Genomic DNA, 15,376 nt, shown 5'->3' with positions numbered 1-15,376 from the left:
CCCAGATTAAAAGACAAGATCAAGTCAGCCATGGTAGATCAATAATTCAAGGCTAGCCTCTACTACACAGCAAATTTCCACTTCATAAAGTCATTTTCTTTTTCTTTCTTTCTTTCTTTCTTTCTTTCTTTCTTTCTTTCTTTCTTTCTTTCTTTCTTTCTTTCTTTCTTTCTTTCTTTTTTCAAGACAGGTAGCCATGGCTGTCCTGGAACTCACTCACTCTATAGACCAGGCTGGCCTCAAACTCAGAAATCTGCCTCCCAAGTGCTGGGTTAAAAGGCATGCGCCACCATTGCCCGGCAAAAAAAAAAAAAAAAAAAAAAACCCAAAAACCAAAAAAACATTTTCTAACACAAGAGGCAATACAAGAACAAAATGGCTTCCAGCTGAGTCACTGAACCAGAGAAGCTGGCTTAATTTTCCAGAGAGATGAGCCAGGTTTAGGTTTGGCCAATCACAATCCTTTGTTTAAAATAAGCCATTGATTTGAGCCAATCACAGGCTTGCCTCTTAGCAGCCCAATAAGGCATCCATCCGCTAGACCATCAGCAGGTCAGTGCTTCTCCATTGGCCAGGCAGAAATGATGGCAGAGTCATCTAGAATCCATCAGGCAGGACTTACTTGTAAAAGCAAAAATCTAGAATCAACTGTTTCCAGCTGGCTTTGATCCCAACACTCGGGAGGCAGGGACAGGAAGATCTCTGTGTGTTCCAAGCTAGCCGGATCTGATGATCTGACCCCGTCTCAAACAAACAAACAAACAAACAAACAAAACTTTTCAGGCTTAGACTGCTAGCAGTCAAAAACCAGAGACAAACTGCAGACATTCTTCAGTTGTCTCAAGGTATGCATGGAATGTTCCTAAAGGGCTGGTGCTAGCCTAAGTGAAAACTACCTGTCTGTCTGTCTTTTTGCCCAAGGCATCCTGAGCTATAAGGGAAAACCCAACACTGCTATTTGGAGAGTGAAGAGTGAAGCTCCTGCTTCTCTGAAACCCATCTTTGCTTAATCAGGAAAATGATTATCGGGAATGCTTACTAATGCAAAATTAAAGAACTAATGATAAACACTAAAAATGGTGAAATTTAAGCAAATCTTAACAATGCTTAACACCAGTCAAGTGCTTTAGAAATGGTGGTGGACACCTTCTCTACCACTGAGCTATATCCCTAGCCTAGTCTACGAGGTAGTTGTTACATTGAGATAGGCTCTCCTGTTGTATTTAGCTCGAGTTGATGTGGATTCATAGCTGGAGTACGATTTTGAACATCATACTTCAACCAGCCCAGCACTGAGGTGGCAGTGCTTTGGTCTGCCACCAGAAACAGCCCCCAGCACACATGGTTTACAAGGCTATGGGTTGAAGCCAGACCATCATCCTTGCTAAGGCAAAGGCCAGGTGAGGTACAGTGCAGGAGTCAACACAGGAATCCTGAAAGCCAAAATCCAGCTACTTGTAGGAGACATGAATTCATTTTTCTATTCTAGTCTGTTGAACAGACTGTTGTCTATCATAGGAAACATCCTGAGGAAAAGCTCTAAATGCAGAAAAAAAAAATGAGCACATGACCCATTTCCTTCCTTTCTTTCCTCCCTCCCTCTCTCCCTCTTTCCTTCCCTCCCCTTCCTCCTTTTATCTTTTTCTTTTCTTCCTTCCTTCCTTCCTTCCTTCCTTCCTCCCTCCCTCCCTCTCTTCTTTCCTCTCTTCCTCCCTTCCTTCCTCCCTTCCTCCCTTCCTTCCTTCCTTCCTTCCTTTCTTTCTTTCTTTCTTTCTTTCTTTCTTTCTTTCTTTCTTTCTTTCTTTCTTTCTTTCTTTCTTTCTTTCTTTCTTTCTTTCTTTCTTTCTTTCTGGTGCTGGGGATCCAAATTGGTGCCTTATGTATGATAGGTGTGCATTGTAACACAGAAGAACATACCCAGGCCAAGAACTCAATGAATTATTTCTTTGAGACAGGTCTCACTATGCTACCTTGGCTAACCTTATAGGCCAGAGTGGCCTTGAACTCTTTAGAGATTGATTCATCTGCCTCTGCTTCCTGAGTGCTGGGGTTAAGGGTCGGTGTCACCACTATATCCTGCTATATTTATTGTTTAATATCTATTCTATTTGTGTGTGTGTGTGTGTGTGTGTGGCTGGCTGACTGGCTGACTGTTGGTCTGTCTGTGTAGTGTGTTTGTAAGCTGGGTCTCATGGAGGCTAGAGGTGTTACATCCTCAGACCCTGAGCTGGAACCACACATAGATGATAGCAACCTCCCAACAAGAGTGCTAGGAATCTAACTTTGGTATGCTTGGACCACCAAGGCATCCCTATAGATCTAAAAAAAAAAAAAAAAAAAATCAAGCTTAAAAAACTATGTTTTTTGAGCCGGGAGTGGTGGTGCATGCCTGTAATCCCAGCACTTGGGAGGCAGAGGCAGGCGGATTTCTGAGTTCTAGGCCAGCCTGGACTACAGAGTGAGTTCCAGGACAGCCAGGGCTATACAGAGAAACCCTGTCTGGAAAAACCAGAAAAAAAGAAGAAAAAAAAAAACATGTTTTTAGCTTGGCATGACAGATTTTAATATAAAATAATAGATTTTAATGTAAAAATAATCTTTATTCCTGCCCTTGGGACACAGAGGATGGCCGAGGGTACATAGAGAGATCCTGTTATATTTGGGGGGGGGGAAAGGTGATGTTTTTAGTTTGTTTGTTTGTTTGTTTGTTTTGTATTTTTGGTTTTTTCGAGACAGGGTTTCTCTGTGTAGCCCTGGCTGTCCTGGAACTCACTCTGTAGATCAGGCTGGCCTTGAACTCAGAAATCCACATGCCTCTGCCTCCCAGAGTGCTGGGATTATAGGCGTGCGCCACTACCGCCCAGCCTGGTTGGTTTTGTTTGTAGCATCTCACTATGTAGCCCTGGCTGTCCTGAACTTGCTCTGTAGATCAGGCTGGCCTTGAACTTACAGAGATCTACCTGCCTCTGCCTCCTACCTGAATGTTAGCTAAGGATGTGTGCCATGACTAATTTTTTTAATGGAGAAGACAAAGAAATTTTGAGTGTTTGTCATTTCCACTGCCTAGTCATATTAACCCAGGCATTTTTAGGTTCCCTGTTCTTAGCTGGTTGTCTGTCCTGCCCTGTGTGTGCTGATATTGTGCCCTAGAAGGGGATCATATAGCTTTAGCATTAGAAACCTGGCTAAACTATTTATTTAGTTTATCTCAGACGGGGCTCGCTGTGTATTCTTGGCTAACCTGGAACTCTCCTGCAGTCTGTCTTGACTCTTCAAAATGTGTGCCACCACATTTTGCCACCCAGCTTTAGAGAAAAGGTTGTGTTGGTTTTTAAATTCCAATTTAAACTTTATTTTATGTATAGATGTTTTCCCATATGTTTGCACATACATACCCCCAAGTACCTTCGGAGGTCAGAAAGTCTCACTCAGAAAGAACTCTAACATGTGAATGGGGCATAGAGGTTCCCACCAGTGATCCAGTCTGTACGAGGGAGACTGAGGCAAAAGCATTGTCAAAAGTCCAAGGACCACCTGGGCAACAGCACCAGGCTTTGTCTCAAATGCCAAGAACCTCGAGCCACTAGGTCACTTTTCTTAATCACCCAAAGCAGGAATAAGGTACCCACATGGAATGAGGAGTCCTTGTCTGTCCATAAGTTCCTGGACATACGGACAGTTTCTCTCCCACAGAGGAGCAACGCTTGTTTACTATTATTGACCTACCTCTAAAACCAGTGTTACTAGACGGTAGAAGAAGCACCCGAGGGGATCGTGGAAACACAGATTCCTGGACACACTCTTAAAGGAATGATTCAGGAGATAGGCATAGCTTCACACACACACACACACACACACACACACACACACACACACACACACACACGCCCCCGAGACAGGGTTTCTCTGAAGTCCTGGCTGTCCTGGAACTCACTCTGTAGACCAGGTTGGCCTCGAACTCAGAGATTCACCTGTCTCTGCCTCCCAAGTGCTGGGATTAAAGGCGTGCGCCACCACTGCCCGGCTTTTATTTTATTATTTACTTTTCGTTTGTTTGTTTGTTTGTTTGTTTTAGACACTCTGTAACCCAGGCTGAGTGGAAAAGTTTGTTTCTTGCTTTTTCTAGGTCTCCTCTCTCTGGCTTGGTAGGAACTGCTGCAGTGTAAAGCCTCCATCTTTCCTGGCTCAGCCTCCGCAGCACTGAGATCTCTGGCGTGCACCACCCTGAGGGGAGGGGTCTTTCTATGTCGTCCAGTCAGAACTCTAGGTCACGACCCTCCCGCTTCCATTGCTGCATCCGGAGCACTGAGGTTCCAGACATTGGCCAGCAGGACAAGCTCAGCCGTCTACGTTTGGAGGAAAAAAAAAAAAAGGAGGTGGGGCCGGCTTTTGATTTACTTAAGAACTCAGGTTTGAGCTGACAATTATCTACTGAGGCCACGAGAGCTGGAGAGCTGATAAAATCGCTGTCAAAGAGAAGAGGGTGGGGAGAGGAGGAGGGGAAAGAGCTCAATTGGGCAACAGGAAGACAGGAAGTAGAGGGAGTCATTTACCTCTAAAAGAAGTCAGCATCCATTCCACTGCTGCCTTTGTCTTCCTCCAAGCCTGCCCGAAAATGTCATACTTCGACCTGGAGAATTACTACAAGGTAACTTTTCTTTCTAAGAGAAGTGATGTTCTCTTGGGAGTTCTTTCTCAGTCTTTCTAGGTCTCCCGTCTCGCTTCTGAGGAGCTGCGGGGGGTGAGGGGGGTGGGTGTTAAAGCCTCAATCTTGGAATCCTCTCTGCTTGTTACTTCCCCACCACACACACTCACACACTTGACACTATGTATTTTCTGGGAGAGAAATGATACTGTTTCCTAGGTAAAGCAGTAAAATCGTCCCAGACAGGGAGTGCTGTAGTTAGGATAAAAACCTACTGGAACGGTGAGCTGAAATTAAGTGAAAATTTTTGATAACTTATATGTTTAAAAAATAAGTAACCATTTTTTTTTTCCTAATAAGAAGTAACCAGTTCCCAGTACTTCTAATGCCTGTCCGGTGGGTTTCCCCATCTGGGGTTGTGTAATTCGGGGCCAGTTAAGGGCCACTCTACCAAACAAACTAGAAGATAGAACTAGCCAGGCCAAGTCATTACTGCTTTTAGGCCTCATCATGTTCATTTGGTTTAGTTTTTTGTTTGTTTGTTTGTTTTGTTGTTGTTTTTTTTTTTTGTTTTGTAGTTATTTGGCTTTTCGAGACAGGGTCTGGCTGTCCTGGAATTTGTTCTATAGACCATGCTGGCCTAGATATGCCTGGCTCTGCCTCCCAAGTGCTGGGATTGAAGGCATTTGCCATTCCTACCCCACTCCACCCCCAGTGTTGTTTTTTTTATGGCAACAGAAGTAGATTTGTGTCTGGAGAACTTTGAAAAGCTGCTATACAAATGGGGAGGGGGGTTACATTATTTCTAGTTTAAAAGTACTGGTGTTGAAGAGATTTCAATACGAGGGAGGGAAGTGGACCAAATCGTCTGGAACTTCCTCAAGGAGGCTTCACTCCCTAATTTATGCACTGCTTTTCTGAGCCTTAGAAAGTCCTTCCTTGGCTTGGCCCAGCCCGGCCCAGCCCGGCGGTTATGGCTGTGGTGGCACACACCTTTAATCCCAGCACTTGGGAGGCAGAGGCAGGAGGATTTCTGAGGTCGAGGCCAACCTGGTCTAGAGAGTGAGTTCCAGGTCAGCCAGGGCTACACAGAGAAACCCTGTCTCGGGAAAAAAAAAAAACAAAACCAAACAAACAAACAAAAAAAAAGGAAAGTCCTTCCACAGTGGCTTCCTGTTTCCTGATGTTGTCTTTTTCTTTGTTTCAACACTAAAACTTCGATGGTAAATGAATTCAGCAGCCTCAACACAAAAGTAAGTACAATCTCCCCACTGCTTCTCTTTGCAGGGCCAATCTGAGGAAGACTTGGAGGAAGAAAGTGTGGTTTTAACGCTGGTCCCATTTACTGAGGAGCCAACCACAGAATATCTTCCGGAATCAAATGTTTCTTCAAGCATAAGCCACAAACCACCAGGTATCATCAAATTTAACACGCCTTTGATCCCAGCACTTGGGAGGCAGAGGCAGGTGGATTTCTGAGTTCAAGGTCAGCCTGGTCTACAGAGTGAGTTCCAGGATAGCCAGGGCTTTACAGAGAAACCGTGTCTCAAAAACAAAACAACACAAAACAAAAGTCTCCTGGTGAAAATAGTGTAGGTTTGAGATGGATTTCTCAGTAAGACTCTGGAAAGCCAGGAATAAAGCACAGGTTTTGATATAAGGATCATTGTGTTGCTTTGACTGACCTATTGCTCTCTACACCTGGCTGGTCTCCAACTCAGAGATCCTCCACTCCTTCTCCTCCAACACTCCTAGTTTTTTCTCCCTGGTGCTGGGATTAAAGGCGTATACCACCATCTCAGGCAGGCTCCTTAAACATCACCGAGGTTGTTCAAACTTAACCGTCCCAGTTGCTAGCCCCATGTACTGCTCTATGTTTAAGGTGGGAACTAGTCAAGGTATGCAGAAAGCCATTACCCAGATCCTCAGTGTGACCTTGCCCCAAAAAAATGAAGTTAAAGGGCTGGGTGTGGGGGGTGGGGAAACACTAACACGTAGGAAAGTAAGTAGGAAAGTAACCGGGCATGGTGGCTCAGTGCCTTTCTTCCCAGGACTCCAGGAGGCAGAGGCCAAGCCTGGTCTACAAAGTGAATCCAGGATAGCCCAGGTTCTGTTAAACAGAAAAACCCTGTATCATGGGGAAGATGAATACATACTGTATTTATCATGAAAACTGAACATTTTTAGAATGTATTTAATATTTTGCTTACTGAAAGGACATGGTAGCAAAAGCCTGTAGTCCCAACACTTCACCGGATGAGGAAGGAAAATCAAGTTCTAGGTCTTCCTCAATTGCTTATTGAGAGAAGTCAGTATAGGCAATGACTTTTTTTTTTTTTTTTTTTTGGTTTTTTGGATTTGGTTTTTTTCAAGACAGGGTTTCTCTGTGCAGTCCTGGCTGTCCTGGAGCTCACTCTGTACACCAGGCTGGCTTCGAACCCAGAAATCTGCCTGCCTCTGCCTCCCAAGTTCTGGGATTAAAGGCGTGCATCACCACCGCCCAGCTGTCCGTATGTATGTCTTAAAACAAAGTAAATGACCAAAATGAACAACAACAAAACCTACCTAGTAGCTCTTAAAAGTCTCAGTGTTTCAAAGAAAGGAATTACATGCTAGCCTCAGCAGCTCGGGGTTGGGGTGTGCTATGTACAGAAAATGAGACTTAGGGAGATAGAGTTCTGGAGCACTGTTGCTCTGGAGGATTTCAGAAGTTATTCTTTTGATTCTGTAGAAACAACTCTGGTGGGGTGATGGTGGTGGTTGGGTCAAGGGGAGTAGTGCTTCAAAGTCTAGACTTCTGGGCTCATTTTAGAGTAATTTTTTCCCTCTCAAGGCAGGGTTTTTCTCTTTAGTCCTGATTGTCCTGGAACTCACTCAGTAGACCAGGCTGGCCGCAAACTAAGAGATGTGCCTGCCTCTGCCTTCAAAGTACTAGGATTAAAGGTGTGTACCACCCTGTCTGGCTTGCTATTGGACTTTCTTTAGCTGAGGATGGACTGGACTTCTGATCCTAGGCTGTAGGTGCTGCCATTATATTTTTTGACACTTTGTGAAGTTTTTGTGATGCTGGGGATGAAACCCTGCCTCCCTCCTGCAGTAGGCGTGTCTCCAGCTGAATGACATCGATAGCCCCAGAGTGTAGACAAAGGATAAGCCAAAGGTATCTGTTCCCGTAGTTAATGAAGCTAATAAAACAAGCAAACAAATATGCTAAATATTCTTAAACATGCCTTTAATCTAAGCTCCTGGGAGGCAGGCAGATCTCTGAGTTTGAGGCTACCTTGGTCTACAAAGCAAGTTCCAGGACAGCAAAGGTCACACAGGGAAATCTTGTTTTCAAAACAAAACAAAAAACCAACAACAAACCAGAGAGAGAGAGAGAGAGAGAGAGAGAGAGAGAGAGAGAGAGGATTTCAGCTCTCTGGAATGCATATTGGCAGATTCACAAACATGATTAAAATAAGACAGAATCTTATTTAGGATTTAGAATGTAAGTGTGGATTACTGTCCCGGGCCTCCAATGTTAAAAGGTATGTAATCTAGGTCAAATGAAGCCCTCATTTTTTTTCCTCATAATTGGAGGAAAACAAAAAGATGCTACTGTTATCTATAAAGTCATTTGTGAGAAAACTCTCAAAGCAAGTCACTGAATGCTATTGCTTTCTCCTTGTTCTCTTCTCAGCCCGTTCTGTGGTGAGGCATGAGGGGATCAAACAACCAAGAGCTGTGTCAAGGACAAGAACCATACCAGGCACCTGTCCTCCGCCCATCCTGCCTCCTATTAGCAATGTGTCCCGCGACACTCTAAGGGAGTGGTGTCGTTATTATAACTTAAGTACGGATGGCCAGGTTAGTGGCTTCCCTGGTACATGAACCAAGTGTGGACAGTTCCGGTCATGTTTTAACTTTATTTTTCTTAATTTCCTTAGAAAGTTGAGGTTTATTTGAGACTTCAGAGACACTCATATTCTAAACAAGAATGTGTAAGTAATGATTGTGGTGATGGGGTGGGGGTGGGCTCTCCCTGTGGGGTGAGTTGTCTTACCGAAATTGTTATAGGTAATCTCCCTTGAAGGCAGGGTTACTGACATTCGAAAGAACAAAACGTGTGTGCTTTGTATTCACCTACCCCACCCCCACCCTGCAATTCCCCCTCACCCCAACCCCCCACCCCTGCAATTTCCCCCACCCCAACCCCCCACCCCTGCAATTCCCCCCACCCCCAGCTTCCAAGCCTTTAACCATATTTTGATTGTGGTTTTTGTTTGTTTGTTTTGTGTGTGTATGTGTGTTTTTCTTTCTTTCTTTTGAGACAGGGTTTCTCTGTGTAGCCCTGGCTGTCCTGGAACTCACTGTATAGACCAGGCTGGCCTCAAACTCAGAAATCCACCTGCCTCTGCCTCCCAAGTGCTGGGATTAAAGGCGTGTGCCACTGTTTGTTTTTTGTGTGCTTTGGTGGTTTTTTTGTTTTGTTTTGTTTTGTTTTTGTTTTTGTTTTTGTTTTTGAGACATGGCCTCATTATATAGCCCTGGACAGCCTGAAACTCAAGAGATTCATCTACCTCTGCCTTCTGAGATTAAAGATGTGCTCCAGCACATGTAGCAGGATGTCTCTAAGTGTCTTAGGCTGGCCATCAAACCCCTGTGTAGCTAAGTAGATAGGAACTCTGGTGCTCCCGTCCTCTACCTCCCAAGTCCCCTGATACAGGCATGAGCCCTTGTCCCTAGCAGTAAGCCTCTGAGGCATTCCCTCACCGTGTGGTCTTCCCACCTCTGCCGCCCTTAACTGTTAGCTGGGATTAGAGGCCTGCATCACTCTGGCCCCACATGAACTATGATTCAAATATAGTATAGTAAGATTATTTCATATTCAGACCCATCCAAACCCCGAGTCAACAATGGTTTTCCATCTCACCCGGGTTTTTGTTGACTTCAAATCTGAATATGACAGTTGTGAGTAACACACACCTGGGATCCCAGAACTAGGAATGTAGGAGCAGTGGGGTCTACAGTTCAAGGTCTTCCTCAGCCACACTGTAAGTTCTAGGTCAATATGGGTGTCACCCCAAGACCTTAAGAGGAACTAGATGGGTGGCAAACTTTAATCCCAGTACTTTGGAGTGGTAGGAGGGTGGGTAACAAATCCAAGGTCAGCCTGGGTTACCAAGTGAGACTGAAAACAAAAAACCCAAAACACAGGCACAAAAAGGAACAAAACAAATCCCCAAAATAACGGAGTGATTGGGCTCTTAGCAAGTAGTCCAGCCTGGTCTTGAACCTGTGACCTTATCTTGATCTTCAGGGGTTGTTTTGTTTTTTGTTTTTGTTTTTTTTGTTTTTTGTTTTGTTTTGTGTGTGTGTGTGTGTGTGTGTGTGTAGTGTGTACATCATGTATCTATGTGCACATGGAGGCCAGAAGTAGGCTTTTTGTATCTTATCAGTGTGTCTACTCCTGTGGTGCGCAAGTTTTCTCAGCTATTCTGAAAGCCAGCTAGCACTGACAAAAACCTGTCTCCATCCCCCCTTAGGACCTATAGTTACAGGCATTTGTTGGGGACACTCAAGCTGATTACACATTGTTGCTGGAATCCTAACTCCAGTCCGGTGATTTGTCCCCACTCAGATATCTGTCCAGACCAATCTGTGCTTTTGGTTTGAACTGCCAAAATTCTCTCCCCTTGGAGAGCCAACACTATAGAGTAGTGTTTCCAAAATTGCCACCCAGTGTGAAGTTATGGTGCAATTTGCCTACCAAGCCTGGGCACTTTGGAATACTGGTGAATTTCCTTTGCAGTATATCCCCCACACATCTCGTGAGGCCAAAATGAAGTCGGGTCCCAGGAAACCCAAGATAGTCTTCAGAGGAATTGGGCCTCCGAACAGCTGCCATAGCCGGAAACAGGAGAGTGGTATTCTGGAAATTCTAACGTCGCCTAAGGGGTCCACATTTGCAGCCTGGGGAAAGATTGCCATGAGAGCTGCCCGGTCACCATCTAAGAATCGATGTCCTCTTCCCTCTAATGCAGAGGCCTTTCTGCCACAAACCACTGGTAAGACCTCTCTAAAGATGTGAGTCCTACTCTTCGGAAACGTGGTTAACATCAGCACAAGACAGAAAGCCTATATAAAGTAGCAGGCGTTAAAGTGTGAAGACCCCTAACCTGGTAGGGCGGTGCATGTGTGTAATCTCAGCCCTGGGGAGGTGGAGGCTGGAGGGTCAGGAGTCCAGTGTCAATTCTGCACTTTATGATGAGGTCAAGGACACACCTGGGTAATCAAAGTCTACTTCACAAAATGAAGCAAACATACGACAGTGCTTCACAATCTTCCTGATGTGATGTGGTGACCCCTAGCCATATAGTTTTTTGTTGTTATTGTTGTTGCTAGTTTATAACTGTAATTTTGCAACTGTTCTGAACTGTAATGTAAATAGTTTTGGAGCTAGAAGTTTACCGTAGAGGTATCATAGAGACTGACAGGTTGAGAACCCCTGATGTAGAAGTTAAATTTGACTCATGCAAGACTTCATTTTTAAGTTGGGCCCGGTGGCACCTGCCTTGCAAAGACAGGCGGATCTCTGTGAGTTCAAGGCCTGCCTGGTCTACAGAGTGAGTTCCAGGACAGCCAGGGCTACACAGAAAAACCCCATCTCAAAACAAAACAAAAATCTGGGTGGTCATGACTACACGGGTTCATTATGTTGGAGTCTTCTATTCCATCAATCTATATGTCAGGAGCTCGGCACCTTAGTATCACTCTGGAGTGTCTCTTGAAATCAGATCCCTCTAGGACCATTTTTATTGTTCAGAATTGCATTGGCGCTCCATCTTTTATGTTCCTGTGTGATTTTTTATTTTTTTTGAAAATTTGTGAAGTATATTGAACCTCTGGTTTGCTTTTGAGAAGAATTGTGTATACAATATTAATTCTTGCACTCTAAGACCATGCTGGGGTCACATCATTTCACCTTCTTGGTTCCTTGTATTCCAAAGTATGTATGTATGTATGTACATATGCATGTATGCATTGAGGCAATTGTGTATGAAAAATTTCCCCTTGATTTGCCAGTCGTGGCTCTTTTAGTCAGATCAGTACAAAGTAGTGTACAATACATACAAGTGGACTTCAGTCAGAAAACACATGTCAGTTCATTGGAGAAAATGGTATTTAATACCATAAATACTGGCTGCCTCTACGGTTAATAGGGAGAACAAGGGTTTGTGGGGCTTGGCTCAGTCAGTGGTAGCATCTTGCCTAGCATTCATGAGGTCCTAGATTTAATCTCCAATATTAGGGAAAGAAAAAAAAGTAGAATACAAGTTTTAACAATAGATATATTAATATGCAAACCATTTAGCAGAGTCTTGAGCACAAGGTAAGCATTCTGCAAAGTGACTTGAGAGGTTCTTGTGGTCAGAAACTGTCATCTGAGTGGTTTCCCATGCATTGCACTCAATTTATTTTGGTCAAATACTTAGTTTTCCAATGCATCTTGTATAAGGAGTATTGACAGTTTATGAACTAGCAGAAAATGCATTTGACTTTTAGCAAAATATAAGAGCAAATTAATTCAAGAGTAGTTTACTAAGAGGTGGCGGAGAGTTGTCTTGATTTTGTTTGCTGCTTTTGTTTCTGCTCCTCAGGCCTCAGATGGTGTATTGTCCATGGCAGGCAGCTCCCTGCAGATAAGAAAGGCTGGGTTCGCCTGCAGTTTTGCGCTGGTCAGACCTGGGTTCCAGACAGTTCCCAAAGGATGAATTTTCTCTTCCTGTTACCAGCCTGTATTATCCCAGAACCAGGAGTGGAAGATAATTTGCTATGTCCTGACTGTGTTCACAGGTAACCCCTTAGTACCTCTGTAAGCATGGGAAACTGAAAAAGGAAGATGTCTAGATGAATTTCTGAATAACTGAACAGAAGCCAGAAAGCAAACACAAATATTTTTCTTATATATTTCCCATTATGATCAGGTGAAAATAGGAAACAGAACTGCCTATGTGTGGCTTGATTCTCATAAGTCTGAACGACGTGCCTGATAAGTGTGGATCCTAGTCCAAAATCAAGACTGTTAACTGGGGCTGGCAATGCAGTTCAGTGAGAGTGGCACTTGCTTCCCTTGAATAAGACCCTAGATTTGATCCCCAGCACAGTATAGAACCAGAGGTAGAGGCCAGCCTAGGCTACATGAGACAAAGCCCCAAGGAAAGTGTACATTGGCCTTATAAACACGGCTTTAGATTGGAGTTATATTTATTTGTTGGCTCAGATCACTGATTATGTTTTAGGTCACAGGCATGCCACGGCATAAGTGCCACGGTACATGTGACTAGATCCTCGTGTTCCCAAGTAGCAGGCACCTTTACCTGTCAAGACATCTGCCAGCCCTGAATTAGATTTCAGAACTCAGCATCTATCCAGGAGTACAAAACAACCTTCTGTGCTTTGAGATTATCTGGGCACATGGAATATGTGAACTCTGAGAGTAGGGAGGCAGCCTTGATAGCAGCTCTTCATCTGTCAGCCCTAGCTAGCATTCCGGAAAACCAGCTCAGGGACTCCAGAAAATGGAAATGGGTTCCTTATTATTGTACATGCTCATTATGTTTTGGTTTTGAGTCAAAAAGTCTAGGCTGGCTTCAAACTCTTACAGAGATCCATCGCCCTGCCTCTGCTAGTGCTGGGATTAAAGGTGTGTGACGCCACACCCAGTTTTTATCTTTGTTAAAGGGAAAAGTCTGGATTCTCTCCCTTGCAACTTTTTAACATTTTCCTAACATTTATTTGTCTTACAGCAACAAGAAGATGATGAGAAAGTTTGAAACTAGAAGCCATTCAAAGAAAAAAGCCCTATCCACAAATATGCCATCTTAGACGAGATCAAGGTTTTACTCTCATCTAAAGGGAATGGAAGAAGCAAAGAAAAACATTCTGTGATCCCTATAATGGATAAAAAATGGACATCAGTCTTCATAAGTCCCTCCTGTCTCCCAGCAGAGTGGAGACTCTGCAGACAAGTCAGCATCCATCACTCTAAACACCCTGCTGAATCTTTTAACATCTTTGACATCTCCTCATGGTCTAGCTGGATTTACTAAATGCTTAGCTATCTGAGAAATGATACTGTTTTAGTGGGTTTGTTTTTCCATACTATTTTTTTTCATAGAATTTTTTAGGGGGCGGTTGGGCAGCAGTTTCAAATTAGGAAAGCAGTACTTTTAATTTTTTTTTCTTGATTAAGGCTTTATCATGTAGTAACTCTAGCTGGCCTGGAATTTCTAGGTAGACCAGAAACTTGTGATGGTCTTTCTAAGTGTTGGGATTTACATGCCTGTACCACACTGCCAGGCCAGTACTGATACATTGTCTGTAGTGTAGAGTTCATTGCTTGTGCTAAACAATCTGTGGGTGTTGACAAGTGTCTAGAGTGCCATACATTTGAAATCACATAGTATGCTACCTTTCAGATTGACTTCTACCTAGCAATATGCATGTGAGAAATATCCATGTCTTTGATTGATGCTTCTTTTTAATGCTGAGATTCCATTGCCCAAGATGTGCCTTATGAATTCAAGACAGGAGCTGCAGCACAGGCTGACCTCAATTTTTGGTTTTTTGTTTGTTTCTTCGAGACAGGGTTTCTCTGGGTATCCTGGCTGTCCTGGATTCACTCTGTAGACCAGACTAGCCTTGAACTCAGAAATCCACCTGCCTCTGCCTCCCAAGTGCTAGAATTAAAGGTGAATATTTTAGTTTTTTAAAAACGTATTACTTGACATTTCTTACTCCGATCACTCTCGTAGTCGTCGTTCCTGTCATCTCTTATTGCACGGGTACCTCCACCAATCCCACCTCCAGGGCCACTCACATAGACATGAATACAGTGCAGCTCACCAGCAACTAAACTAACTTCTGATGCCTCCCCATGCTCCCGCGGTCATTGACTGCCAGTCGTAGCGCCCCAGGAAGAACATGACTCCCACAAACCCCACATCTCTCCTTGGCTGAATGTTAATGGGCTTGGTTGATCCTTGGACCTTCATTAAGTGCTAAAGTGCAGTGCTGGACATTGAGGCAGGGCTGTGTGCATACTCACAAGTCACATACTTTACAAGGCTACATTCCCAGATGAAATGGTTAGGGGCAGAGACCCTTTAGAGCCCAGGCTGGTCCCCCAATTTCCCAAACATGCCTCAGTGTTTGTTCAGTCTTGCACACAGGTTTGAGACAGATGCATCTTGTCTTTAGGATGTATAAACTTCTTGATCTTGCCTCTACTTCGAATATCACCAGATTTAAAGGTAGCACTTGCCTTCTATTTTTTTTTGAGCTGACCCAGGTTGAGCTCAGATTTATGTTGTAGCCCAGGCTGCCCTTGGGACTAATTCCCACATGGTGGCTTATAACCATCTGCAATAACATCTAGTGCCCTCTTCCGGCCTGTACGCATACATGCAGGCAGAATGGTGTATCCGTAATACATCTTAGAGTCATTTGGGCATTTAAAATGGAAGTATTCAAGCTATAGGTATTCAAGCTTTCCATCTGCCTCTGAGTTTTGAATTGCAGTGCAGACACCTGTTTCCCTCCCCATGCAAATTGAAACATTGTTACATTGTTAATCTTTGCCGATCTTTCAGTACAATGGATTCCTCTTCCCTCAAACTACCCAAGGTGGAGGAGGCAGCACAGGATCTTGACTTGATTCTGCCAACATATTTCTGTCCCTCCCTC

General features: G+C 43.9%; 1 protein-coding gene across 1 annotated transcript; it reads left to right on the top strand.

Moving 5' to 3' along the window:
- The first annotated feature begins 4,615 nt into the window (after positions 1 to 4,615).
- Positions 4,616 to 13,516, top strand: Dppa2 (developmental pluripotency associated 2). Its single transcript, XM_052158128.1, has 7 exons — positions 4,616 to 4,648; positions 5,933 to 6,059; positions 8,328 to 8,494; positions 8,575 to 8,628; positions 10,440 to 10,695; positions 12,289 to 12,484; positions 13,438 to 13,516. The coding sequence occupies exons 1-7, from the start codon at positions 4,616 to 4,618 to the stop codon at positions 13,514 to 13,516; spliced, it is 912 nt and encodes a 303-aa protein (XP_052014088.1).
- Positions 13,517 to 15,376: the final 1,860 nt, after the last annotated feature.

Source organism: Apodemus sylvaticus, chromosome 15 (genome assembly GCF_947179515.1).
Source record: "Apodemus sylvaticus chromosome 15, mApoSyl1.1, whole genome shotgun sequence".
NCBI classification, from domain to species: domain Eukaryota; kingdom Metazoa; phylum Chordata; class Mammalia; order Rodentia; family Muridae; genus Apodemus; species Apodemus sylvaticus.
This window is presented reverse-complemented; position numbering and strand designations above follow the sequence as displayed.